A 27,009-nucleotide genomic window follows, 5' to 3' on the forward strand; every position below is an offset into this window, starting at 1 on the left:
AACGATCCCCAGCCCCACCTGCCTGCAGAGGTGATGCCAGCTGGAAAAGGAGCTCGTTAGAGGAAAGCCTTAAGGCAGGGTATGTTAATACCTGTAGATGGGGTCCATGAAAAAGGGTGATGGCTTAGCATAATGCAGGGATGGCTGCTGAGGCAGTTGAGACTGGGAAATCTTGGGTAAGACTTCACTTGCCATTAGCTTCCTCTCCCCATAAACGTGGTTCTTGCGCGGCTCCCTCCCTCCGTTCTGGCTGGCTCGGATGCGGTTGCCAATGCTCAGATCCAGGGGCTGCTCCTCCCCCGAGGCTGGGGCTGGCAGCACCTTAGGCGGGGGCAAGATTGGCTTCATCTCTTTTGGCTTGGTGGTGAGATCGAAGGGCGACTCCGAGCTGGTGCTGCCTACTTTGTGGAGGTCCCTGGGTGACTTTGGTTCTGCCTTGACCAGCAAGTTGTGGTTGAGGGTCCTCTCCGTGAAAGGGTAGAGGGAATGGGGGAAGTTGGGCAGGAACTGGAAGGGGAACATGGAATGATATGGGAGCGAGCCCATCTTTTTCTCCTGCATCCCCATAAAGCCAGGCCCGAAATACTTCTCGGCGATGGAGGCGATGGCTTTGATGGAGTCGCTGGCGGCTCCCGCGGCGGGCAGCAGGTGCTCCTCGGGGGGAGGGAAGAAGGAATGCTGAGAGTAGAAGAGGGGGATCTCGCTGGTGCTGTTGGTGGAGCTGGCAGACACGGAGCTGCTGACAAAGTCTGCCTTGCTCTCGCTCTGCTTGCTCTTGTCTTTCGTTTTGTCCCTGTCGCTCTCCGCGTCGCTGTCCAGGTCGGAGCCGGTGCCGGTAGTGGTGTCCAGATCCGTGCCCGTGGTCGTGTTGACGTCCTCGAAGTCGCTGCCGTCGGACATGTCGCTGTTCCTGGCTTTGAGCTTCTCCAGGTAGGAGTTCTCCAGGCTGCTTTCGCATTTCTCCTCTCCTGGAGCAGCCTGGTTGCTGTTGCTCACTGCGGAGACCAGAGGGAGCGCAGGGTTCCCGAGGGGGCTCGGAAGCTTCGCGTCGGGCGTGTGGTTGAGGGGACTTTTGAGCAGCTGCGTGGGTGGCAACAAGGGGGGCCTGGGATACAGAGAAGGTGGGAAAATCCCTGGGAACCCCGGAGTGAGGGCGGGAAACGCTGGGGGGGCAGGCGAGAAGGGGAGCCCCCCGGGGTGCGGGCGGGACGGAAAGTAATCGTTAAATCCCAGGCTGGCGTGGTTGAGGTTGGGAGAGGGCTTGGATTTGTCCATGATGGAGGTGGGCGTGAGGGGGAGGCCGGGGGCAAAGATGCCCCCCGGGGGGTAATGGTTCTTGCCCTCGCAGAAGCGTCGGTGTTTGTTGAGGGAGGAGGTAGTGCTGAACATCTGCCCGCAGTCCTTGCACTTGATCTGCGTGCGGCAGTCTGCGTGCATCCGCTTGTGCCGGCAGAGGTTGGAGAACTGCGTGTAGGACTTGTGACAGACCTCACCTAAAGCGTCAACAGAAGCCAAACAACAACAGCAGTATGAAATTAACAGCACACGGCACCGGCGCTGCCCAGCCCTGCCCTGCCTGCCCCCTGCCACCCTGCTCCACCCTGAAAGCAGCCGAGGGAAGGAGCAGGCTGCGCCTGCTGGGAGGGGGTCTCTGGAAGCCACCTCCTGTGCTCCTCCTGCTGAGGCTTCCCTCCAGAGGGTCAGGTTCTGATCCCAAGTAACAAGGGATAGGACAAGAGGATTTTCATAGAATCAAGTAGGTTGGAAGAGAGCTCCAAGCTCATCCAACACAACCTAGCACCCAGCCCTGGCCAACCAACCAGACCATGGCACTAAGTGTCCCAGCCAGGCTTGGCTGCAACACCTCCAAGCACAGAGACTCCACCACCTCCCTGGGCAGCCCATTCCAATGCCAATCACTCTCTCTGACAACAACTTCCTCCTAACACCCAGCCTAGACCTCCCCTGGCACAACTGGAGGCTGTGTCCCCTTGTCCTGTCCCTGGCTGCCTGGCAGCAGAGCCCAACCCCTGCAGGTTTCTGTGGAGTCTCTTGCTGAAGGCTTCTCTAGGCAGGAGGCTCTGAGATGTGCCCTCTTGTAGCCTCAGTTTGGCAGGGAGCTGAGCCAGCTCAGTGCAACTCCATCACCTAGAAAGCTTGGAGCAGATGACCCTCGGGCTCCCTTCCAGGAGCCTGGCACTCTGGGATTCCTGCTCGACCTTTTTGGGGAGTGGACTTTTCAATCAAGACAGCAACGCTGATGCTGTGAGCTCTGTTGCCATGAGCTCAGCTGCTGGCCCTGCAGCGCCGGCGTGGCAGGGGGCACCGGGGAGGCTTGAAGGGAGCAGCTCTTTTGCCTCGCTGAACCAAACCTGCCCCTTCTTAATGCCATTAATAGTCAGCAACCACCCCGCGGGGACGGGCTGTAAATACTGAGCTCAGGCCGAAGCAAGGTGAGATCTTGCAGTCACTAAACTAGCAAGACATCCCCAGCTAACCCTGCCTCAGCCTCTGCTTTAACGACCTGTAAATGCCAGCCCTTCCAAGAGGGGGTGGGGTGGGGGGGAAAGCTTTTATGACCTCTGTCACCTGCAGACCTTGCTGGTGTGGCAGGAACTGGGCAAAGCAGGGGAAAACAAAAATCCCACCCGAAGTTTTCCAAGGTATCAAAACACTCCTGACTTTTTATGATCTGCCTCTTTCAAGGTAGGAATAAACTCCACTTCTTGGGGCATTAACACACTCCTGTCACCAGAGAGCTGCTGTTAGCACCACCTGGCATGGCACAAAGGGATGTCGGTGGCAGCAGGCAAGGACCACATCCAAAACTCTCCGAACAAACAACCAACAAAGGCTCTCCACACCCCAACTCTTGAAGGGGAAAGACAAAGCTCCCAGCCCGTCCCTCCTCGGGGCTCCCCTAAAGCTGCTAATGGGTTCCATATCCCCACATGTGACTCCACCTGGCAGGGCTGCAGCAGGCAGAAGCAGCCTGCAGTTGGCTCACAGGCTGATGCAGACTGACAACTCCCTAATTCTTATGAGGTGAGAGTGAGGAGATTATGAGCAGAAATCACTCATCTGGCTGCAGCCATGCGAGGGGACCCAAACGAGCTCTTTCATGTGCCCGTCGCCAAGTGAAGGATTGCATCAGAACGAGCAAGAGGAGGCTTTCTTCTTCCTCTGCTGACACCCAGCTGATTATCTCACGGCACACTAATGAAACCACTCTCCCAGGACCCTCTGCCATGCTGTTCCCATTACACCAAGAGGGGGGGGGGGGAAAAAAGGCAGAGTGGGTTCGGTGGCTTCCCCAGCACAAGATCAAAGCCTGGAATTAAAGGCAGAGCCTCTCCGTGCCCTGAAGAGCTCTGCTTGCCCAGGAGTGGGCCCTGAAGCTCTGATTGCTTGCTTGTGACACAAGCCCCTGCCCTGCGCAGCTCTCCCGAACCGAGAAGTGCTGTGGCCATTAAAATAACATATGGCCCCGGGAATGCCAGGAGAGGAGCTGCACGGCCCCGGGAATGCCAGGAGAGGAGCTGCACGGCCCCGGGAATGCCAGGAGAGGAGATGTGCTGCGCTGCCCCGGGAATGCCAGGAGAGGAGCTGCACGGCCCCGGGAATGCCAGGAGAGGAGCTGCACGGCCCTGGGAATGCCAGGAGAGGAGCTGCACGGCCCCGGGAATGCCAGGAGAGGAGATGTGCTGCACGGCCCCGGGAATGCCAGGAGAGGAGCTGCACGGCCCCGGGAATGCCAGGAGAGGAGCTGCACGGCCCCGGGAATGCCAGGAGAGGAGCTGCACGGCCCGGGGAATGCCAGGAGAGGAGCTGCACAGCCCCGGGAATGCCAGGAGAGGAGCTGCACGGCCTCAGGAATGCCAGGAGAGGAGCTGCACGGCCCCGGGAATGCCAGGAGAGATGTGCTGCGCTGCCCCGGGAATGCCAGGAGAGGAGCTGCACGGCCCCGGGAATGCCAGGAGAGGAGCTGCTCGGCCTCAGGAATGCCAGGAGAGGAGCTGCACGGCCCCGGGAATGCCAGGAGAGGAGCTGCACGGCCCCGGGAATGCCAGGAGAGGAGCAGCACAGCCCCGGGAATGCCAGGAGAGGAGCAGCACAGCCCCGGGAATGCCAGGAGAGGAGCTGCACAGCCCTCAGGGGAAAAAGCCCTCCTGGAAATGCTCCACTGAAGAGGGCACTCAGGCCATGGTCACCTGCTCTTTATTTGGCTTCCAAGCAGTACCTGGATGAAACGTGGAGCAAAATAAAGAAGGACCCCAGCCCCCTCCCCAACTCCATCCCCCCTCTGAAAGACCTCCTCCCTCCTTCTTTCTATTGACTATTTCTTGTGTCTACTCCAAACTCTTTACAGCAGCTGAGGGATTTGAGGCACCCCTGAAAACCATTTCGAGCAGGCTTGTGTCAGCTCTTTATTTATGTCCCCAAGGTGAGCATTCAGAAATTATTAAAGCAAAAAAAGAGAGAGAGAGAAAGAGAGAGAGAGAGGGAGGGAGGGAGGAGTGAAAGAAAAGATATGAGGACTGCTGAGAGCCTCAGCTTTTAACTTGTCAAGAAAGTCACAAACTGCCAGGAATGTTTACTGAAAAAACAGGGAACATGCAAGAAGGGAAAAGGGGAGGGAAGAAGAAGGAAGGGGAAGGGGGAAAAAGAAAGCCCCAAAGCCCAAATTGCTGCGGAAGTTCATCCTGGGCTCTGACCTACGCAATTACAGCCACTCCTGGGATGGGGGGGGGGGCGCAGGATACAGGCAATTATAGACCAAGCTGGAGCTGCGTGCTTGGCCGTGACAACTTACATATGAAAGGTTTGACAGTGCTGTGGATGTGCTTGTGCTGCTTGAGGCCCGAGGAGGTGGCGAAGGTCTTGCCGCAGTCGGGGCAGGCGTGTGCCCGCGCACCCACGTGCTGCGAGCGGATGTGCCGCTGGAGGTTGCTGGGGTCCGTAAACACCTAGGGGAGAAAACACCTTCAGGGAGGGCAGACCGAGTGGGGACGGGCACAGAAGCCTTAGAGAGAACGGGTTCTGTTGGCAGAGGGCTCCGAGGCCCTTGAGTGCAAGCTGGCATCTAGGAGAGATGCTGGATTGCGGCTGAAAGGGCTCTCGAAGGCAGGGATGGTCTGCCCAGGGTGGGGGTCGCCATCCCTGCTGCTTGGGGATGTGGTTTGGTGATGACTTTGCAATGCCAGGTTGAAGGTTGGACTGGGAAAGTTCTTCACTGAGAGAGTCATTGGACACTGGAATGGGCTGCCCGGGGAGGTGGTGGAGTCGCCGTCCCTGGAGCTGTTCAAGGCAGGGTTGGACGTGGCACTTGGTGCCATGGTCTGGCCTTGAGCTCTGTAGTAAAGGGTTGGACTTGATGATCTGTGAGGTCTCTTCCAACCCTGATGATACTGTGATACTGTGTGGATGACCTTGAAGGTTGGACTGGATGACCTTGAAGGTCTCTTCCAACCAAAGATGTTCTGTGATTCTGCTGGGAGGCCTTGGCACCAGCGTCCCTGGTTGCTCCCTGCCTGCTGCTCACAGCTAACCACAGAATCAGCCAATCAGTTGGGCTGGAAAACCTCTCTGAGACCACCCAGTCCAACCAGCAACCTCACACCACCATTGCCACAAAGCCAGAACCACAGAAACATCCAGGCTGGCAAAGCCCCTCAGGAACATCATCAAGTCCAACCTATATCCCTACTCTACAAGATTCACCTTAAACCATAGCCCCAAGCTCCACATCCAGACAACTCTGAAACACATCCAGGCTGGGTGACTCCAACACCTCCCTGGGCAGCTCATTCCACTACCTGACCACTCTCTCCATGAAAAACTTTTCTCCAATGTCCAATCTGAACCTCCCCAGCCTCAGCCTGGGGCCATTCCCCCTTCTTCTGTCTCCAACTACCTGTGAGAAAAGCCCAGCAGCAGCCTCTCCACAATGTCCCTTCAGGTAGCCGTAGACAGCAATGAGGTCTCCCCTCCAATCCATGTCCCCAATCCACACCTCTCTTGAGCACCTCCAAGGATGGGGACTCCATCACCTCCCTGGCAGCCTGTTGCAGCGCCTGACCCACACAAAGCAGGGCTGAGCTGTGTCCTGCCAGGCTGCTGCAGGCTCCCCAAGGCTTCTGCTGCTCACAGCTAGGCAGCTCCTGGCTTACCCACATCTGCCTCCCCAAAATGCTCACCCACCACCCCAGCAGGCTCCCCAGCATCCAGGTGACCTGAGTGTGGACACTGGCAAAGGCCAGAGGTGAGCTGCTCAAGGCCAGGCTGAGCTCCACATGTAAAGGCGACGCAGGGGCCAGCTGAGCACCTCTCTCTCCCTCTGCAGCCACGCTCCACACCACAGCCAGGCCACCAGACCACAGCAGCACGGCTCACCCATCCTGCAGGCCCCTCTGCCCAGGTGCCAGCCCCCTCTCCCAGCACAGCTGTCCCCAGGCAGCCTGCCCTGCCCCATACCTTCACACAGTTTTCACATTCAAACCGTTTGCCGCTGTCGTGAGACATTTGGTGCCGGATCAGGTTGGATTTCCAGTTGAAAGCCTTGGGACACTGGTCACACTTGTACTCCCTCTCCTCCGTGTGGATCACCATGTGCTGCTCCAGGCTGGGGAAGAGAGACTGCCTGAGCTCCTGAGCACCCACCTCAGCTGGCCACCTACAGCCAGGGCAGGAACTCCTGCCCTGTGTTGGGAGGTGTGAACCGAGACAGGTGGTCAGAGACGGTGACAGAGAAGCAGGTTGTGGGGGCTTGAGGGGGTTCCAGAGCTAACAGCTCCCACCCAGCAGGACTGCAAAAGCCTTTGTGAAGAGGGGGTGAGGAGCACACTGCCCATGAGAGGTGCAGCATCATGCAAACACCTGCTCTGCTGCTGGCATCTCCTTGGCAGGAGGAAGCTGCTCCAGATCCCTGCTCTGCCTCGAGGTGTGCTTGATGCTAGTTCTCAGTAGACAACCAAGGCCATTTTTACAAGGGGGGGAAGGGAAAACCAGCCCCACCCCTGAAGGGAAAAATGAGCAATCTGTGACCAAGGCTCCTGTGGCATCCCCACAGGGAGAGACAAGATATGAGCTGCTGTTGAGCTATCCTGGTGCTGCTTTCATGGGCATAAGCACAGCAACTGAACACTGGAAAGAAACCTCATCAGGTGCAAACACTTCTCACTCCCCAGTGTCAGGCATCTTTCAGTACTGAACTCGACAATTCCAGCCTCTGCCACCTAGCAGCCTCACCCACCCCAGGAGGACAATGGCAACCTGGAGTGGCTGCTGGGATGGGGCTAGGGCAGGGAGGGCTTTTCAGGCACAGGCTGCTCCACTCTCCCCAGCACCACCCTGGTGCATCAGCAGGCAGTGTGCTGCTGAGCCACCAGCTGAGCTATGACAGCCCAGGAAAGCCACTGCTGGAGGCACTGAGGCAGGAGTGGAGGCTGGGAAGACACTCTGTGGAAGCCTAAGTGATGGAAAAGGCACCAAGCAGGCTGGAAACCCTGCACCTCCCAGGCCAGCTCGGAGAAACTGAGCAAGCAGCTCTGTGTCCTCTGCTGCCTCCAGCGTGGCTGTGCAGCAGCTCTGGGTACAGCTCTGCTGAGACTTGTGATGGACAAACCTGTGTGAAACCTGCTCCTGCCTGGCATCCCCTCCAGCCCCACACTGAACTCCTCAGCAGGCCTGTACTGGTTACAGGAACACCAAACACTGCTGGGGGATCCTGCCAGGCTTCAGCAAGTGCTCTGAGAGGACCTTACTCCCCCCGGGCACTGTGACAGGGAAACCGAGGGAACAGCTCAGCCTTGACACATCCTGGGACTATGATCTCTCCCACTATGGCTCTCTGCATGGCTGTGGGACCAGCACCCTGGCACTTGCCTGCACCAAGGTGGAGAAGAGTGGACCTGCACTGGAATCTGTGTGCCCTGTGGGCTCGGTGGGACTGCAGCCTGCCCAGCAACTCGACCTGTGCATGTCAGCAGCCACCTGTGCATGTCAGCAGCCACCAGCCTGCCAGTTCCTTGAACAACCACAGAATTGTTTGGGGTGGAATAGACCTCTAAGATCATCCAGTCCAACCTTGAACCCAACACCACCATGGCCACTAAGCCATGTGCCCAGGTGTCATGGCCACATGCTCCTTGCACACCTCCAGGGATGGGGACTCCACCACCTCCTTGGGCAGCCTCTTCTCTTCTTGCAGGACAGGAATTTAAACTCATCTCTGACCTAAATCTCCTCTGATGCAGTTTCAGGCCACTTCCTCTCGTTCTAAAGACCAACCCCCACCTCACCCTAACCTCCTTTCAGGCACTCATAGAGGACCAGAAGGTCTCCTCTCAGCTCCCTTTTCTCCAGGCTAGAGAAGCTCTCCTTCCTTCAACTCAGGTGGTCACTACTTCTGAGCATGACCCTCAGCAGTGCCACTGCAGCCCTGCTCAGGAAGCAACATTGAGTCTGCTCAGAAATGCTGTTCTCCAGGCTGTCTGCCTCCCAGATCCATCCCTGAAAACCCCTTCCTGCTTAACTGTGATGTATGACTTTATTTAGAGCAAATATGGACACACTAATATGCTGTTTAGAGGCAAAGACCTACTGGGATTAGCAAAACATTTCTTTCTTTAGCTGCTAACTGCTCAATTTTGGGTCCCCAGTGGCACTTCTGATTCCATCTGTGTTAGCTTCTGAGAAGTTATAAGAGCATCCAGGCTGGCTGGCAGGGGGCTGGCTGGCAGAGAGGCTTTCTAGGTGTAGGGAGAGGGATGGCTGTGGCTGTTCTCCCCCAGCTCCACCAAACCCAGCAGTGTGGCACACACTCAGTTGTGACTTTGTTTCTCCTGTCCAAACAAAACCAAGAACTTTCTGCTGCTTAAGAGAAGCCCAACTGAAAGAGTTGGACCCAGTGGTCTAAAGGCAGTGCACCCAATAAGCCCCTAACACAACTCCAAACCTTTTCCAAGTGGAGGAAAGTCTGGGAGTAGTGAGCTGGAATATTTCCACCTGATTTCAGCTGGAAATACCTTGGAAAGACCTCTCCTGGAGGTGCTCAGAACTGGCTCTCCATGCCAGCACACATAGGGAGTGTTGCTCCAAGCTCAAGGTATCTGTCTTGAACACTCTGGTGACCAACAAATGCTCTGCCACACTTCCTTCTGAATTACAGGTCTGTAAAGGAATGTTTTGGGGTGATGACTCTGAGGAATCCCACAGGAAGAGGTGCTGAACACTAGCCAGGACAGGGTTTGTGTTCTGCCCTTGGTCCTTTCGAGGTGTTTGATCTTTGGACAGGTCATTTGCTGGTCCCTTTTACCTATGGGCACTGCAAAGCTGTGCTTGCTCCAGGAGCTCTCTGCTCCTCTGCCAGCAGTGCACAGACAGAGACTGGACCTGAAGCGAGACACATCCCAGACACAGCCAGGGTCTGTCATGCCCACTGCTCCCAGGAAATCCAGGGAAACTGGCACCCCAACCCAGCCACAACGTTTGAATCCCTAAAACTGGCTTGACCAGATGGCTCTGAATGCCTTGCTCGCAGGGATAAGCAACCACTAAAGGGACAAAAGGGACTTGAAGTGGTTTTGCTTCTCTTAACTCCTCCAAATCAGCCCCAGCGCCGCTGCCGGTCCCAAAGGGGAGCCAGGAAACACAGAGAGGTGACTCACACAGGGCATCACCAACACAGCTCCTAAGCTGACCTCAAGATGCTGAGTGCTGGAAGCTGCTGTGGAGAAAACCTTCAACACAGAAGCCAGGATGCAAACAAACCCAATCCTACAAAGACTGAAAACTCACCCCTCAGCTTCCTCAAACTGCTTCCTCATTTTGAGCCATTTAAAGGTCTAAGATGAGAGTGCCCTGGCTTGGAAAGGACCTCTGAAGGTCACTTGGTCCATCTAGATCTCTGCTTTCAAGCAGCATTTGAAGACTAGCAGCTGATTCTTGCAAGATACAAACTTTCAGTTAAAAAAAAACCACCTTATTTGACCCCAAATTATTTCTTTAACAGACAAGAGAAGTTCAAGTCTTGTTCACAACTGCCTAAGCCAACAAAACTAAGAGCTGGAGAATAACCTCTCTGCTTTCTGTGCCCCCCCCTCCAGCCTCATGCTTGTCTTACAGGTCTATCAACCCTGTCACAGCCCAAAAAAGGTCCCAGAGAAGTCAGAAAACAATCATTTGAACTTTAAATTGCCACTGAAGTCCCTGTTAGTGCCAGGGGAGCTTGGAACTAGATGATCTTTAAGGTCTCTTCCAGCCTAAACCACTCTATGAACAACCTGTGAGTCCCACCACTGAACTGAAGCATCAGTCTAAGGAAGCAGGGTGAAATCCAGCACTGTGCCACTGCAGGACCCTACAAGTGACACTCCCTAACCTCTGGAGAAAGGAAAGCTCCATCTCTGGAGCTGTCCCCAGCTCCACCTTGGTCCCACGCTTCCCACCACGGGACAGCACTGCCGAGCAGCGAAGGGGCCAGGCCGGGGGGGAGGGTCTCTGGCCAGCTTCTGGTACCTGTATTTGTTGGGGAACATCCTCTCGCAGTCCTTGCACTCATAGACCTGCCCATCCCCGAGCCCTTCTTGCTTGATCTCGTCGCTGAGGGTCTCGTAGAGGGAGCTGACAGCGCTGCAGGAGTACTTCTTGTGGCGCCGCAGGTCCAGCTTGGAGTGCAGCAGCTCGTCGCAGTCCTCGCAGCGGAACGTGTGCTCCTCTGCAACACACAGCAACAGGGCCCCCTGCAGCTGCAGCACAGCCTGCAGCCCCCCCAGCCAGCACTGAGCACAGTACAGACCCCACAGAACCACGCAGCTTGGCAGAGCCCCTCAGGAGCACCAAGTCCAACCTAGAACCCTACTCTACAAGAGTCACTTTAAACCATAGCCCTAAGCGACCTTTAAACGCGTCCAGGCTGGGTGACTCCAGCACCTCCCTGGGCAGCTCATTCCACTCCCTGACCACTCTCTCCATGAAAAAACTATTTCCTAAGGTCTAATCTAAACCTCCCCAGCCTCAGTGTGAGTGGGGATCTACCAACACACACCCAGAGAGAGGACTTCTGTGAGTGACAGAAAGAGAGCCCAGGGCAGGCTGTGCCAGCAGGCTGCTTTCACTTTAAGCATCGAGAGAAAGAAGCGAATCACACAACCAGGAGAGACCTCCTTGTGTGGCTGAGGTGTGCAGAGCCACGAGGATCAGGAGCTGCAGCACCCAGCCAGGCTGCCCTGGACCTGAGTGCTTGCACTGAGAGGGTTTGAGCTTTCCTTCAGAAGCAACAAGCCCAAACCATCCTCAGACAGAGCCACCAGGCAGGGCACAAGCCTGGAGAAGCTCCTTGCCTGACAAAATCTCTTCCCAACACTATCCTGACACAACTGCTCAGGAGTTCAAACCCTGAGTATCATGGAAAGGAGACCAAAAACACCCGAAAGGAGCCACATTCTTTGGTGCTGTGCTGTTTGGGGCTGGTTTTTTGTCTTTGAAAGAAAAGAAAGAGCCAAGGCAAGGCTGTGATGCAGGTCATAAATTACTCCAGTCAAGGTCAAACAAATTAAAAAGAGGGCAGCTATTATTAAGTTTACAAGGCAGCATCCTGACCATCCTGCCAAGCCAAACAATTGGCTCAGAGCTGTAAATTTTCCAGGAGAACAACCTCTGGGAGGGAGTTTGGGATAGCTCTGGGTTCCTCCAGCTTGCAGCCAGCTTGATACAGCAGCTCCTGGCCACCACTGGTTTGCTGGGGTCACCTCATCCTGTCCCACTCTGTCCTGGCTTACATTTGGTCTCCTTTTTCTGACACCTTTGCTTCACTTAGCTTGTGCTAAAATCCTAGAATGGAAGTGACCTTGAAGTTCATCCAGTTCCAAACCCTTGCCATAGGGAAGGACACCTCCCACCAGCCCAGCTTGGTCAAGGCCTCACCCAGCTTGGCCTTGAACACCTCCAGGGAAGGGAGGAGGACATCCACAACCTCCCTGGGCAACCTGTGCCAGTGTGGGTTGTGGATTGCCCCTTCAGTGAGGATAGGGAGACATTGGCACAGGTTGCCCAGGGAGGTTGTGGATGTCCTCCTCCTCCTGGAGGTGTTCAACACCAGCTTGGACAGGAAAAACTTCATCATCCAGCCTGGCCTTGAACACCTCCAAGAAGGAGCATCCACAACTTCCCTGGGCAACCTGTGCCAGTGCCTCCCCATCCTCACTGAAGGGGGAACCCACAACCCACACTGGCACAGGTTGCTCAGGGAGGTTGTGAATGTCTCCTCCCTGGAGGTGTTCAAGACCAGGCTGGATCTGGACTAGCAAGAGGTGTCCCTGCCCATGGCAGAGAGTTGGCATTAGATCATCTTCCAGGTCCCTTTCAACCCAACCCGTTCTAGGATGCTATGAATGTTGTTACCACCACCTGGGCTGTGCTTTGAGGTCTGCCACGGGGTGGGGGTGGGGGGTTGAAATAAATCAGGGTGAGTTTTGTTCCAGGTGTGAGCTGAGCAGGAGCAGAGCAGCAGCATCACACCCAGCGACCGCCGCTTCGCCGCCTGCTCCGGGGCACTGCTCTCTCCTCTCTGCTGCTCTCAGAGGAGCCTTTTCAAGCCCAGGCTGTGGTTTTCGCCCTGTGCCCCTGCACACCACCAGCCTCTGACTTGCTGCTGTGGTGACTGAGAAAGATGAGATCCCCTCCAGCTGCTGCAGCGAGCTCTGTAGGCAGATGAAACCCAGCGTGGTGCCACCTACACGGAAAGTGTGGCCATGCCCACGAGCTGGAAGAAAGTCAAACGCAGCTGAAAAGAGAAAACAGCAGCAGGAGGGCAGCAGCTGAGCCTTGCTGGGTTAGCCAGCAGCAGGGCTTGTGAGGCTGCACCCTGAAGGAGGGAAATCCACAGCTGCTCCAGGAGCTCCTCAGCTGAAGAGCAGAGGGATGTGAAAGAAACCAAACGCCCAGATCCAGGGGGGTGATGTTGTCCTTTGGGAGGGGAAAAGGGATTGTGACTAAGAAAGGAGAGCTAAGGGGAAAAAACTTGTCCCAGTGCAGCTCCTTCTGACTGATCAGATCCTCTGGAACTGATCAGGTGGTTGAGGCCCCATCCCTGGAGGTGTTTGAGGCCAGGCTGCTCTAGGATAGGGTGTCCCTGGGCATGGCACGGGGGTTGGAACTGGCTGCTCCTTGTGGTCCCTTCCAATCCTGATTCTCTAACTGCTGTCAGCAGCCTCATAGCCAAGGGGATCAGACCCTGCTCTGCTCCCCAGAGGAATTCTGCTGTGCAGCATTTGGCAGCACAGCAGCCAGAATGTACCTCATGCACTTTATGTCCCTGGGGAGGGAAACCTGGAAACCAGGGTATCCAACCCTCCCTAGCAGCATCAAGAGACTGTGCATAATCCAGCACTAAAATAACCCAAACTGCTCTTCATGAGGGAAACAAAAGCATTGCAGCATCCTGACCTGTCATCTTGGAAGAGCAGCACCCAGCACCATTCCTCTGCACGTTTAGGGACCAAAAACCTTCTCAGCATGAAAGCAGCAAGTAAGGAGGGGCAAAGGCTGTGACTAGGTGTGCTGGGGACCTTTTCAGTCCCCACACATCCAGAGCTGGGGTGAACAGAGGCAAGCCTGACAGCAGTGAGCACGCCCAAGGCAGGCACTGCAGAGGCTGAGGCCACAGCCTCCAGGTGCCATCTCTCCTCACATTAGCTCTGCCCTAGGGCTGTATCTGCTGCAGCCTTCACTTTTCCCAGCCTGGGATGTCAAACTGCACTCCCAAGTGTCACTGGCACCAGCAAACGTGGCCTGAGTTCTGTTCTTTGCTCTCCTCTTGGAGAAGTAGGTGGGTAGGAGCTTGTCTGACTCCCACAGCCCATTGAGCTGTGCAGTGCCAGGATAAATCCCTCCTGACTCCAGCCAGCTCTGGCACCTCACAGCCCTCAAATTTAATGTCTCCCCCTTGCAAACACAGAGATGGCTCAAGGTGAGAATGGTCTCCTGAAAGCCTTCCAGATCAGCAGCTTCACCTCTTAAGATGCTCCTAGAGCCCCCCAGCATCTCTCAAGCTCAAACTGGCAATTCCCCAAAGCTGGAAATTTGGAATGCAGGGAACAGGTTTGCTCTGTTCTCTTCTTTTGACTTCAGAGGAAAATGCATCACTTCTACAAATCCATATGGGATTCTTCTTCAGTTGGGAGACTTCAATGATTTATTGTACCTTAATTCACCCAAAAATATCCTCTAGGAACCAGAAATTCACCTTGGGTTGGGAAAACTACCCATGGAGAACTACAACATGCTCAGCTAAAGAAGGACAACTGACAAGACCCCATTCCAAAGCAGACACCTGGACAGAGCACTGCCTGTCATCACTGACATCTTTTTGTCCCTTCTACTGCATTCCAGGGTAGGCAAAGAGCCTCAGGATTAACTGTTAAAATGAGAGCTTGGTTCTAATTCTCCTTGTCCTTTGTCAGCAGAGCTCCAGATCCCACACAAGCTCCATGCAGTTGGAGGAGGTTGCTGTAGTTAAGCTTCCACAAGCTGAGGAGCTGCCAGTCAGACTTTGCTTGCACTGACAGGACTCTCTTTTGCCCAGGCTCCTGCTGCAGCAGCCACATGTCCTGGCCATCATCAAACACATGTTAAGGTGTTGGAAGGTGTCCAGAGAAGGGCAGCAAGGCTGGGGAAGGGCCTGGAGCACAGCCCTGTGAGGAGAGGCTGAGGGAGCTGGGGGTGTGCAGCCTGCAGCAGAGGAGGCTCAGGGCAGAGCTCATTGCTGTCTGCAGCTCCCTGCAGGGAGGCTGTAGCCAGGTGGGGTTGGGCTCTGCTGCCAGGCAGCCAGCAAGAGAAGAAGGGGACACAGCCTCAAGCTGTGCCAGGGCAGGTTCAGGCTGGATGTTAGGAGGAAGTTGTTGTCAGAGAGAGTGATTGGCACTGGAATGGGCTGCCCAGGGAGGTGGTGGAGTTGCTGTGCCTGGAGGTGTTGAAGCCAAGCCTGGAAGGGGCACTTAGTGTCCTCCATCCCTTCCATCCCTTTCTATCCCTTCAATCATTTCCATGTCAGACATCTCATACTGGAGGTGAGGAGGAAGTTGTTGAGCAGGAGAGTGGTGAGAGGCTGGAATGGGTTGCCCAGGGAGGTGGTTGAGGCCCCATGGCTGGAGGTGTTTGAGGCCAGGCTGGCTGAGGCTGTGTGCAGCCTGCTCTAGGGTAGGATGTCCCTGGCCATGGCAGGGGGTCTGGAACTGGCTGCTCCTTGTGGTCTCTTCCAACCCTGACTGATTCTAAGATTCTCCCTCTTTCTTTCAGCACCCTTCACAAAAAGGTTCCTGCTTTTGGTACCTCGCAGGGAGAAGGAAAGAATAAAGAAAAAGGAAAAGGGGAAAAAAAAATAGAGAGGGAAAAAAAAAAAGAAAAAAACACAAACCAAAACCAACAAAAAACTCCAACCCAGTCACACAAAAATTGCTGCCTGTTCTCTGTGTCTTGTTTGTCAAATCTGTGGTTGTGTGGTGCCTATCTTAAGTTCCATCAGTAACACTCAGGACAAAGCAGGAATGTAAGAGAAAAATAAATCAGTGCCTAATAGCTTTCAGAGAAACCAAGGGGAACACAATTATGTGGCATCTACATGCTAATCTGCCAGGCTCCAAGCTCAAAGGAGTTCAAGTGCCCTACTCAAAATTCCTGCAGTGATAAGGGGTCTGCTGTGTTTGGCTGGGGTTTGGATAAAAGATTTCTCTCCCTTTTTTTGCCTCCCTTCTTTTTTTCCCTCTCTCTCTCTTTTTTTTTTTTCCCAATGATAATTATCTTTGTGCTGAACAATTTTGCATTTGCTTTCTCGTTAATTCAAGGCTGGGAATAAGGGTGGCAGAGGCAGCAGGAAGATGGCATTAGCCAAGGTGGCAAAAAGAAGGGGGAGGGGAAAGAGCAAAAAGTATTAAGAAGTCAAATATTTAAGCGTTGGCTCCTTCTAATTTGGCAGCAATTACGTGGCAAAAGGGGTAGAGGTGAGCAGGAAGAAGCAGCTGAAGGTTATGTCAGGGGAAGGATGGAAAAGCAGGAGCACCCTTGGGCTTGTTCCAATAAAAGCCTGGCAGGAGGGGAAGTGCAATGAGGTGCTCAGGGTTCTGAGCTCTCCCTGGCATCAAATGCAAAGCCATCCTGGGTGCAGAAATGATTCACCTCTCTGGCTTGCTCTCAAGGATCACAGATTGCATTGGGTTGGAAGGGACCCTCCAAGAGCATCTTATCCAAGCCCTCTACACTCAGTAGGGACACCTCCTGATAGAGCAGGCTGCACAGGGCACACTAAATGTAATCATTAATGACTCCAAGGATGGGGCCTCAACCACAGCCCTGGGCAGCCTGTCCCAGGGGCTCACCACCTTCACTGTGCAGAATTCCCTCCTGATGTCCAACCTAATTCTGCCATGATACAGGTTCAAACCACTGCCCTCATCCTATCCCCACAGGCCCTCTGAACAGCCCCTTCCCAGCCTGCCTGTTGGTCCCCTTCAGACACTGAACCGCAGCTCTAAGGTCTCCCTGGAGCCTTCTCTTCTCTAATGATCAGAAAATCATTAACTTTTTTGGGGGGAGAATACTGAAAACCCCCAAACCTGCCATTTTGGTGAGCCAGCAGCTGCTACCTGGTCACTCCCTTCACTCACAGACTTTCAGCTTGAACCCAAAGCACTCAACAGTCCAAGAGAGTGATGAGCAGAAGCTCCATGCTGCTTCTTATGCCAAGGTTAAGTCATCACCATCCTCATGCAGCACTAAAAAGAAGATCCAGGAGCTCTGCAGAGCAGTGTTTTGCAAGCCTTGGAGGCAAGGTGTGGCCCATTTCCATTGCACCCAAAGAAACACGGTGACCCTGGGCACCTCCAGTCACACCCAACCCCAAGCTGTTCCTCCAAGAGAAGCAGCAAATTCATCTGCTGGGTGCCCTCGAGGTCAATGCAAACTTCTGCTCTCAGCAGCTAGTCTCACCAGAGAGAGAGTGGAAAGAGGCATCCAACAGTGACAGCTCAGAAGGGGCAGGGACCAGTCAGGGTTTGGCCCCAGTCTGGCACTAACTGAGGCTCTCAGCACCGCTGGGTTTGCTGGTGAGAGGTGCAGAAAGGTCCTGTCTAGCAAAAGGAGACCTTACCTTCCATGCTGGGCGCCATGTTCCCAAGGGAATAACCACCACCTTCCTTCAAATACACCAAGAGCTCTTCTCCTGGCTCAATCTCTTTAATAACTTTATAATAGATCTGGGAATCAGAAACAGAAATGGAGAGAGATGTTAAACGTTGCAAGGACCTTGCATTTCACACGTTCACCAATGACTCAGAGCGTTCCAGCTAGCAGGGGAGGCTGTCACTTGATCTGGGGGATAATTGCTGCTGAGAGCTCTTGTTTTCTGCCTTCCTTTCACTCCACCTGTGTCAGCAGCTCCCGTGGTTGGACAATGAAGGAGTGTTTGTGGCACCAGCCACTCTCACTGGAACTACACCAAATCTTCCCACCGTTTGCCCTACCTCCTGTGAGCTCAGGGGGGTTGTGATAGCCAAGGGAAGGCTCAACTCGTGGAATGGACACATTTAAGCTTCTTCTCTAAACCCAGACTGGCCTAGTGAACAGAGAGGCTGGAGGTGTAGGTTGGTCTCACCTACAGCCTGAGCCCTAAAGACAAGACCTGAACCATGCCAGGTGAACAGGTTATCCCTGTTCAGATCTCTTATCACAGAACTTGGACCCTCTGAGAGGCACTGAGCCCAGCACTGCTCATGTGAACCTTCTGAGATGCACTGTGCCCAGCACTGCTCACAGGAACCCTCTGAGATGCATCAAGCTCAACTCTGCTCACCTGAACCTTCTGAGATGCATCAAGCTCAACTCTGCTCGTCTGAACCCTCTGAGATGCATCAAGCTCAACTCTGCTCACCTGAACCCTCTGAGGTGCCCTTGTCCACCTCTCAGACCTTCCAAGATGCACTGATGGAGCACTGCTCACCTCCCAGACCTTCACCATTACACCCGAGGACGAACCGAACCAGGCTGAAACCAAGGGCAGAAGCCATGCACCAGCTGCAGGCTTCACTCACACCACTTTGTGGGTGCAGAACAGGAGCTGAAGGCCACTTCCAGCATTCCAGCCCCAAACCAAGGAGAAGCCATGGCTGTCAGCCCAGTGACAAAGGGCTTACACACAAGTGGACCCCAACAGCTTCATTCCTTCTGACAGGAGGGCAGCGTTTGTGGGGTGGCTGTGTGCTGACAGCAGCTGGTTTGCAGGAGCAGGATGAAGTGATGCTGGCTGCTTGTAGGGATGGAGAACCAAACTGCCACACAATGGAAGCCACACACTGCTGGTGGGCACTGCCATCAACACCACTGCTTCCTGAGGACAGGCTCTGCCGAGAGCAGGATGCTACTGCTGTGCTTCTAATGCAGATCTTTGCAGCTCTCTACAGAGCATCCTTCCAAAAGCTACTTAAAACCCACCAAACAGCACACCCAGAATCCCCAAATCCCAGCATGGTGGGGCTGGGAGGGACCTCTGGGCATCACCCACTCCAACCCTCCTGCTCAAGCAGCGCACCCACAGCAGCTTGCCCACGATCACAGTGTCCACTTGGGGGTCGAATCTGTCCAGAGCAGGAGGCTGCACAACCTCTCCGGGCAGCCTGCCCCAGGGCTCCAGCACCCTCACACCAAACAAGTTGCTCCATGCGCAGATGGAGCCTCCTGGCTTGCAGTTTGTGTCCCTTGCCCCGGCGCTGGGCACCGCTGACAAGTGCCTGACTCTCTCCCCTCGCCCTCCACCCTTTCATCCGAACGCAGAAGCCGGTTCGCAGCCCACACGAGCAGCCCTGCAGCCTCAGACCCGCGTCCCGGCACCGCACGCCCGCGGCCGTGCCGCAGCCCCCCGCGGAGGCTCCGCTCCGGCACAAGGCGCCGTGCCCGGGCAGCCCCGGCAGCCGCCGCCCGCCCCGGGACTCCCACCCTCCCCAGCAAGCAGCCGGGCAGCGGCCCCGACAGCGCTGGGCTCCCGGCAGCGCTGGGCTCCCGGTCCCGGCAGCGCGGCCCCAGCAGGGGGCAGGCTCCGCCCGCCCACGGCCCCGCTCCGCCGCCCGCGGGATGTCCCCGGCCCGGTCGCGGCCGCCTGACACCGGCGAGGCCGCCCGCGGGGCTCCGGCCGCTGCCGAGCGGGGCCGTGCCGGGCGTGAGCCCAGGAGACTCCTGACCTGTCGGCTCCGGACGAGGCTCAGCGGCTCCGGCGGCACAGCCCCGTCCCCAGAGGCCATCCCCCGCAGGCTTGGGGCTCCTCCCTGGCAGGGCCGGGAGCTGCGGCACGGAGCGGAGGGAAGGGGAAGTTGGGGCCGGAGCGGCTCCGAGCCCGTCCGGGCTGCGGGGAGCTGCTGCCGCTGTACCGGAGGCCAGCGGGGAGGGGAAGAGAGGCAATCACCGCCAAGAACCCGAGGGATGCGGCCCCGCTCAACGCAGCCGTTCCGGTAAATAATGCCCACACCGGGGCTGGAATTTCTCCAGTCGCCTCCGTTTCTTCTCTCCTAAGCGTCCTCTAACCCTCCTGCCGTTCCAGCTGCAAAGCCACCGAAACACTTCAGTGTTTCGTGTCCCAACTGCCCGGTGCTGCCCAGCAGAAAAGGACCAGCCACGGTCCTTAGCCACACGGCCAAAGCAGCAGCAGTGCCACGGACGCAAACCCAATCATTTAACTCCAGAAATCAAACCTGACTGACATTGCCAAGATGCCCCAAACCGCACAGCCTCATCCCTGCACTTGCAACAATCCTCCACGGAACTTTCACCAGCGTTTCCCACAGGTTTGTGAAGCAATTCCGCCACTAAACACAAACCCATCCTCATCTAGCCGAGGAACACAGCCAGGAAAGAAGTGAACCTGTGCAGCTGGAGGCACCTCAGGATCTGGCTGTACTTTTGAGACCCTTAGCTGAAAAATCCTGAGCGGTGCAAACGGGACAGCAAAAGAACAGCTGTAAGGAGGTGAACGCAACTGTTCCACGTGGATCTGAGAGAGAATTTCCATGGATTCCACTCCAAACTACAAGTGGGACAGAATTTTCCTTTCTATCTCTATTTAATATAAATATATTTAATTTATTTGTCATTATCTCTCTTTCCTGCTTGCTTATTCAACGAGAAAAGCCTTTTCCAGCACCAAACCACACTGAGTTTATGACAAACCCTGCCTGAAAAACAAAACGAAAGATGAGGAACAAGCACAAAGCTCAGGAAAACTGAACGAATAATTTACCATCACTTGCAGCTAGCAAAGAGAAAAGAAACCAAACGAGAACAACCAAACGCCCAAAACAGCTCTTAAAAGACATTTCTCTTTTGGCTACTAACCCCAAACCAAAACGAGCACCAAAACACGAACCACGATCTAAAAGTTCCACCCAATTCTTAAAGTCAGCCACAAATTTTACACCGGGAGGGGGGAATCCTTTAGGATTCTGACACCGACTGGCTGAGGCTGCCACTGCCTTGCCTTCTTTTAACTCCTTTCCCCCTCCTGTTCGCTCCCAGAACAAAGTAGCTTCGCGCAGCCAAACCCCACATCTGCTGCAGCCTTTCAAGATACGCAGCGCAGCCCTCGCTAACCATTAGGGAAGAGCCAGATCCTGCCGGAGCCACCTTAATTTCATCAAACATTTCATTACGGTAATTAACTTCACCTTGCGATCACGCTACTGACCGTCTGAACGAACTGAAAGTGCTGCTGCCTTTCCTCTCCTTATTTTGTGGTGCACCAAAGCCTTGACCAATCCGTCAGGGCATTTACGGCCACAAATCGTTTTCTGTTCGTAATTTCTAGCACCAATTCCATGCATTAGCGTTTTATTTCTCCCCAGAAAAGGGGCATCTCTCTCTCTCTCTCCACACCACCCACTCGGTTCTCCTTGGCATAAAAAAAAATAAGCTAACGACAGAAGTCGGAGTTGGGGCCGATGGAAAACAGCACATCTCGTGTTTTTTAGCAGAATTATTCTAGGCACGGGGTGCTAAAGAAGTTTTGAAAGAGGAAAGTAAAATAACCTCATTCCTCCCCCTTCCCCCCCCCCACCCCCGGAGAAATCCTTCTCCAGCATGGATCTGCTCTGTAACTGCTCCCGCGGAAGGGGACTCGGAGTGCCAAGAAGCTGGCGCTGGCTGTGAGGTTTTAGCGGCACAGAACCAAACAATTTGGTTGCAGTGACTGAAAGTATCAATAATGCCAAACTGCAGCACGGCGGCACACGCCGAGGCTGAGCGGGGCACACCGAGCTGCGCATCTTTGCTCTGAGATAAAGTGGGCTGGAGACAGACACAGCTGAGAAACAATTCCCTGCTTCACTGTTCCCAGTGCCGAGGCTGAGCAGGGCACACAGCGCTGCGCATCTTTGCTCTGAGACAAAGTGGTCTGGAGACAGACACAGCTGAGAAACAATTCCCTGCTTCCCTGTTCCCAGTGCCGAGGCTGAGCAGGGCACACAGCGCTGCGCATCTTTGCTCTGAGATAAAGTGGGCTGGAGACAGACACAGCTGAGAAACAATCCTCTGCTTCCCTGTTCCCAGTGCCGAGGCTGAGCAGGGCACACAGCGCTGCGCATCTCTGCTCTGAGATAAAGTGATCTGGAGACACACAGCTGAGAAACAATTCCCTGCTTCCCTGTTCCCAGTGCCGAGGCTGAGCAGGGCACACCGAGCTGCGCATCTTTGCTCTGAGATAAAGTGGGCTGGAGACAGACACAGCTGAGAAACAATCCTCTGCTTCCCTGTTCCCAGTGCCGAGGCTGAGCAGGGCACACAGCGCTGCGCATCTTTGCTCTGAGATAAAGTGGGCTGGAGACAGACACAGCTGAGAAACAATCCTCTGCTTCCCTGTTCCCAGTGCCGAGGCTGAGCAGGGCACACAGCGCTGCGCATCTTTGCTCTGAGACAAAGTGATCTGGAGACACACAGCTGAGAAACAATCCTCTGCTTCACTGTTCCCAGTGCCGAGGCTGAGCAGGGCACACAGCGCTGCGCATCTCTGCTCTGAGATGAAGTGGGCTGGAGACAGACACAGCTGAGAAACAATCCTCTGCTTCCCTGTTCCCAGTGCCGAGGCGGCAGGCGGAGATGGAACACGACTGAGAAAAGTCTGCCCGAGTCTTCCCCTCGCTATTTAGGCGACCAGCTCGAACCAGCGCTGTTTACCTGCTGTCATGAGCTGTGCCTGCTATTGATCTCCCCTTCCTTGCAGCAACACCGCTGCAATTTAGGGCAAGAAGGGCACCGGCGAGCTGGGCAGACAGCTGCAGCGCTTCCCTAAAGACCAGAACCCTTCCTCCCTGCGGCGGAGGTGATGGACAAAGACAAAACGAGCCGAAAAGTGGTTGCTTTAGAGTCTTGCCTTGCTAACAGGGAACTGCAGCCGCAACCCAAAGGAGAGAACAAGGCAAACGCTTTACCGCTGTCGGTGCAAGGCAGGGCTCAGAGCCGTGCGTGGGGCTTGAGCAGCAGCAAGCAGGGCGAAGTTTGGCCTCCTGCGTGCCTGGCCGGAGCGGGGCTGCGCGTTTTGCTTTTGTTCAGATGTTTTCCTCCTTTGGAGTCGCCTTCCTTTTGTTTCGACCGAGCCACAATGCTTTGTATTTCCTCTTTTTTTTTTTAAGCCATTGTGTCCCATCCCTAGGAATCCTGCACAAGCTCCCCAAATCTGGATGTTAAAAGCCTGCTAAAAGGTCTCTGTTCTCCACGCACATCTGAGACGGGTTAGTGAATAGGAGGCTGATTTCTCCCCCCCCCTCCCCATCACTCTAGCTCCTGCTAGCTCCAATAAATGTAACACAAACAAAAGCAACACCTAGCATCCCAAAAAACCTCCTGACTGCTTTATTTACTACCTATATTCTCCTTAATATTTCAGTCTCCTGAATGAGAGCAGCTGAACTGCTGCAGGATTTGCCCCGTGAAGGCAGCAGCAGCAGCCACAGGAACAAATAAAACCCAAATCCTGAATCGCTGTTTTTTTTCCAGATGCATTTAACAAATCTTATCATTTTTGGATCATTTTTTCCCCCCCACTCCTCCCTTAGAAGCACAAATTTCTCAGTCAATCAAGGATCTGCTCTTTGTTTACCTACCCAGTAAGAATAAATACAAAGGGAAATGAGGAACATTCCTTTAGGTGAGAGGGGGGGAGAAAAATTGGCTTCACAATAGAAAAATAGTTAATGAAAGGTCTCAGCTGTTCTCTTCCTAACTAGCAGCACTTTAAATTGGGTGGGGGGAACCCCCCCCCCAGCATTCAGAGGTCCAGATTCTGCTCTCAATTCCCTTACCAAAAATCCAGGAGAATTGTCTGTGCATTCCTGGGAATGCTCTCAAGGTAGAGCAGTGTATGGAAGAACAGAAAGAGGTCTGGGCTGTGCCTTGGTGTGTTGTGGACCATCTCCCCCCCCCCTCCAGGTAAACTTGTTCATGTTCCCGAGAGGATGAAAAGCTTGTCCAGGCTTTTCCCACCACAAAGCTGCTTTGTTATTCCCTGAGTAATCTTCTCTTGCAAAAGCTTTTCTTTTCTTTTTGTACTTCCAAACAAACCTTTGCCAGGCAAAATCATTGCCTGCCTACCCAATGGCAGTGATAAAGCCTTTCTCTCCCTGCTTTCTGAGTCCCTGTTAGAGGGGGAAAGCATAAATGTACCCTGCTAGGAACGAGGCATTAAATGAAGCTAAAGGCAGCGCTAGGAGACAGCAGTGAGGAGAAAGCAGCAGTGCTTAGTCACTCTGAAAATTGATGTTTCCGGCTCTAGGAGCACTCTGGCTTGAGACCTCTCCCCTCTGGGCTCTCTTCTCTTTTGAGATCTTTCCTTCCTGAGAGCTCTCTGAGCTCTCCCCGTTCTGCCCCGCGGGGTGCTCGATGCGGCAGCCCCCAGCGGGATCTCCTCTGAGCAAACTCTACACGGAGCTCTGTGCACACAAAAGCAGAGAGTTCCAGATCAGGACATGTGTCCTTTTCTCAGCACATCCCCCTAGGAAAACGAGGGGATCCCTTTTCAAAGCATATGGCAGCTACATGGCTCTCTTAGTTCTTATAAAGACCTAAGGGGAGGTCCCTTGAGAGATGATGTCCTCCTGAGATACTTAATCCACCCCAACATCAGGAGAAACTTCTTTACTGTGAGGATTGAGAGCCCTGGAGCAGGCTGCCCAGAGAGGTTGTGGAAATCTCCTTCTCTGGAGACTTTCCAAACCCACCTGGATATGTTCCCGTGTGACCTACCATGGATGACTCTTCTTTGGCAGGGAGATTGGACTGGATGAGCTCCAGAGGTCTCTTCCAGCCACTACCATTCTGTGTTTCCCTGATTTACCTGGGCAGCAGAGACACGGGGCCAGCCCTGCCTGTGCCACAGAGAGCAGCTCAGGGTGTAAGACAAGGAGCTGATGATAAATAAGTGTTGGCTCTTGGGTCGGAGGCTCCTTGCTGTAAGAGCCCTTGTGAGCAGTGGTGAGTGGGCAGCAATCAGCAGCTCATTTGGACGAAGCAGGCTGAAATTTGGGGCTTTGTGCCTCTACATCTCCTAGATTGCTTAAATTACCACCAGCATTTGTGGTGGTTTTGTGTGTCTGTGTGTCTGTATATTTAACTATATCCAAAGTTGAGTTGTCTAAAAGCATTTTAGACCAGGAGCCAAGTTCACAGAGTGGGCTGACATCCTGGTGCACCCTGAGCTCTTGTCTTACAGGAGCTGGCTCACTTCAGATTCACTCCAGCTTCCCTGTCAGGTGCATTCTGCAATGGGTTTGGCAGAAGGGCATTTTTCTACCCTCAGCTCATTGTCTGACTGCACCCAAATGTGCCTCCTGCTTGTTAGCTGCTGGCACCACTCAGAGGGCATTGCCCATCCCTGTTAGGTGACTTAATCACAGAATCAGTCAGGGTTGGAAGAGACCTCCAAGATCATCCAGTCCCAAGCCCCCTGCCATGCCCAGGGACACCCTACCCTAGAGCAGGCTGCACACAGCCTCAGCCAGCCTGGCCTCAAACACCTCCAGCCATGGGGCCACAACCACCTCCCTGAGCAACCCATTCCAGCCTCTCACCACTCTCCTGCTCAACAACTTCCACCTCACCTCCAGCCTCACTCTCCCCACCTCCAGCTTTGCTCCATTCCCCCTAGTCCTGTTGCTCCCTGACCTGCAGCTGAGTTGTGCTCATCTTGTGGTTTGAGGAACTCCCATCTTGGGATTGCTCATCTTGAATCCATTCTGGGGTTTAAGCTTCAAAGAACCTTAGAACCCTTAGCTGACACAATCAAGATCCTGTTAATTCCCTGGAACATCCCTCACCCACACCCCCACCTCCAGCCTGCTCCACCAGCCTCTTAGCTTCTCACTTTTCTTCCTCCTCAGCAGACTCCCAAACCATCTCCTACTCTCCCTCTTACTAAACTCAGACAGTAAGTGAGCAGGGAGCAAGTTTGCTCCCAGCTGAGGTGAGCAGGGAGCTTGCAGCTTACAGCTCCTTGCTCACCTCAGCTGGGAAACCAACTTGCTACAGTTTGCTGGCAACCCAACAGCCACCCCCAGATTCCACTGCTCCTGCTGTGCTCTGTTTCACACCCGGGGTTAACATTCCACAGCATCTTCCCCCACCACAAAATGAGGACTGGAAGACCCCAAGACTCCAGGGGTTGTAGATAGTGTTGGGGCCATGGCAGCAGAGCTGCTCACAGGTGAACCACAGAACCATAAAACTGCTTAGGTTGGAGAAGACCTCTAAGATCACTGAGTCCAACCTTCAACCTAAGTCCACCACAGCCACCAAACCATGTCCCCAAGTGCCATCTCCACACGTTTCTGGACCACCTCCAGGGATGGTGACCTCCCTGGGCAGCCTGTCAGGCACTGCAGGGACTGTCGGTCCCCTCCGCTCAGTGCTTCCTTCTCACACTATCCTCTGGCCAACCCCTCCCCTCCCCCCCGGGGTGTGTGGAAGTGGTGAGGTGAACACAGCAGGCTAGCACCTGGTCCAGGCAGCCCTTACCTGGTCGTTAAGGTGGCAGACAGCAAGATTTTGTTCATCACAGGAGCAGGCTACACGGATGTACTTCAGCCAGTTCCCAGCCCCGCTCTGGCTCGCATCCATGCAGAACTTCTCACTCCCCAGGTCGTCAGCAACCTGTAGGGAAGCAGGAGAAGAAATGTTTGGTTCATCTGGGGTTGAGGAAGAAGGAGGATTTCATTTGCAGTGCGTGGCTCCAAACAAGAACTAGAAAGGAGAGAGCTGGGTGGTGAAGACAGAGACAGCTGCGATCAGCTCTTAGTTCTGGTTAGCAGAACCTCTGAGGACTCACATCAGAGCTGGCCACGAGTAACAGGCTCAGGACTACAACTGTGCAAAAGAAGAATCCTTCCAAATAAAACCCCTGGAGGTGTTCAAGGCCAGTTTGGATGAGGCCTTGAGCAACCTGTTCTAGTGGGAGGTGTCCCTGCCTATGGCAGTGGGTCAGAACTGGATGAGCTGTGAGGTCCCTTCCAACTTAAACCATTCTATGATTCTACTTAAAAGCCCAAGTGTGGGGGCAGAAAGGCTTCATTAAAGGGTTGTGGCCTGAAGCAAAGCCCTGTCTGACCAGGCAGACCTGGCACTTTTCCTCTCTTAAGCCAAGCAGGGAAGTCTGAAGACACACAAACGATGCTCAGCATCTCACACCAATGATCCACTTGGCAGCTCCCTCAGACCAGCACCAAAAGGAGGAGAAGTCCTTTGAGCCCTGCTCTCAAGTGGGCCTCCTGAATACACAGACTCCTTTTTTATCCCTAGACTCAGCTTTCCCTCTACCTCTGCCAGCCTCTCTACCCCTATCAGTCTCTCTACCCCTATCAGCCTCTCTGCCCCTGCCTGCCTCTCTACCCCTGCCAGCCCCTCTACCCCTACCAGCCTCTCTACCCCTACCAGCCTCTCTACTCCTACCAGCCTCTCTGCCCCTACCAGCCTCTCTGCCCCTATCAGTCT

The 27,009-nt window shown here is 54.5% G+C and overlaps 1 protein-coding gene across 9 annotated transcripts in view; it reads right to left on the reverse strand.

Moving 5' to 3' along the window:
- The window catches only part of LOC135190374 (histone-lysine N-methyltransferase PRDM16-like), a 43,071-nt gene extending 16,910 nt beyond the window's left edge, over positions 1–26,161 (reverse strand). For 2 of the 9 annotated variants that reach the window (XM_064171713.1, XM_064171712.1), the window contains exons 1-6: positions 26,038–26,161; positions 17,144–17,249; positions 10,519–10,717; positions 6,475–6,622; positions 4,814–4,967; positions 92–1,493 (exon numbers count right to left, since the gene is read on the reverse strand). In XM_064171713.1, coding sequence (XP_064027783.1) covers positions 92–1,493; positions 4,814–4,967; positions 6,475–6,622; positions 10,519–10,717; positions 17,144–17,249; positions 26,038–26,139 — 2,111 coding nt within the window. In that variant the 5' untranslated portion in view covers positions 26,140–26,161. Of the gene's footprint in view, positions 1–91; positions 1,494–4,813; positions 4,968–6,474; positions 6,623–10,518; positions 10,718–17,143; positions 17,250–18,580; positions 18,682–19,226; positions 19,541–20,278; positions 20,318–20,373; positions 21,081–21,545; positions 21,573–26,037 lie in introns of those variants that run through there. The other 7 variants (XM_064171715.1, XM_064171720.1, XM_064171721.1 and 4 more) reach the window with 7 other exon arrangements.
- Between the last annotated feature and the right edge of the window lie 848 nt (positions 26,162–27,009).

This window comes from Pogoniulus pusillus, chromosome 36, assembly GCF_015220805.1.
Source record: "Pogoniulus pusillus isolate bPogPus1 chromosome 36, bPogPus1.pri, whole genome shotgun sequence".
NCBI lineage: Eukaryota > Metazoa > Chordata > Aves > Piciformes > Lybiidae > Pogoniulus > Pogoniulus pusillus.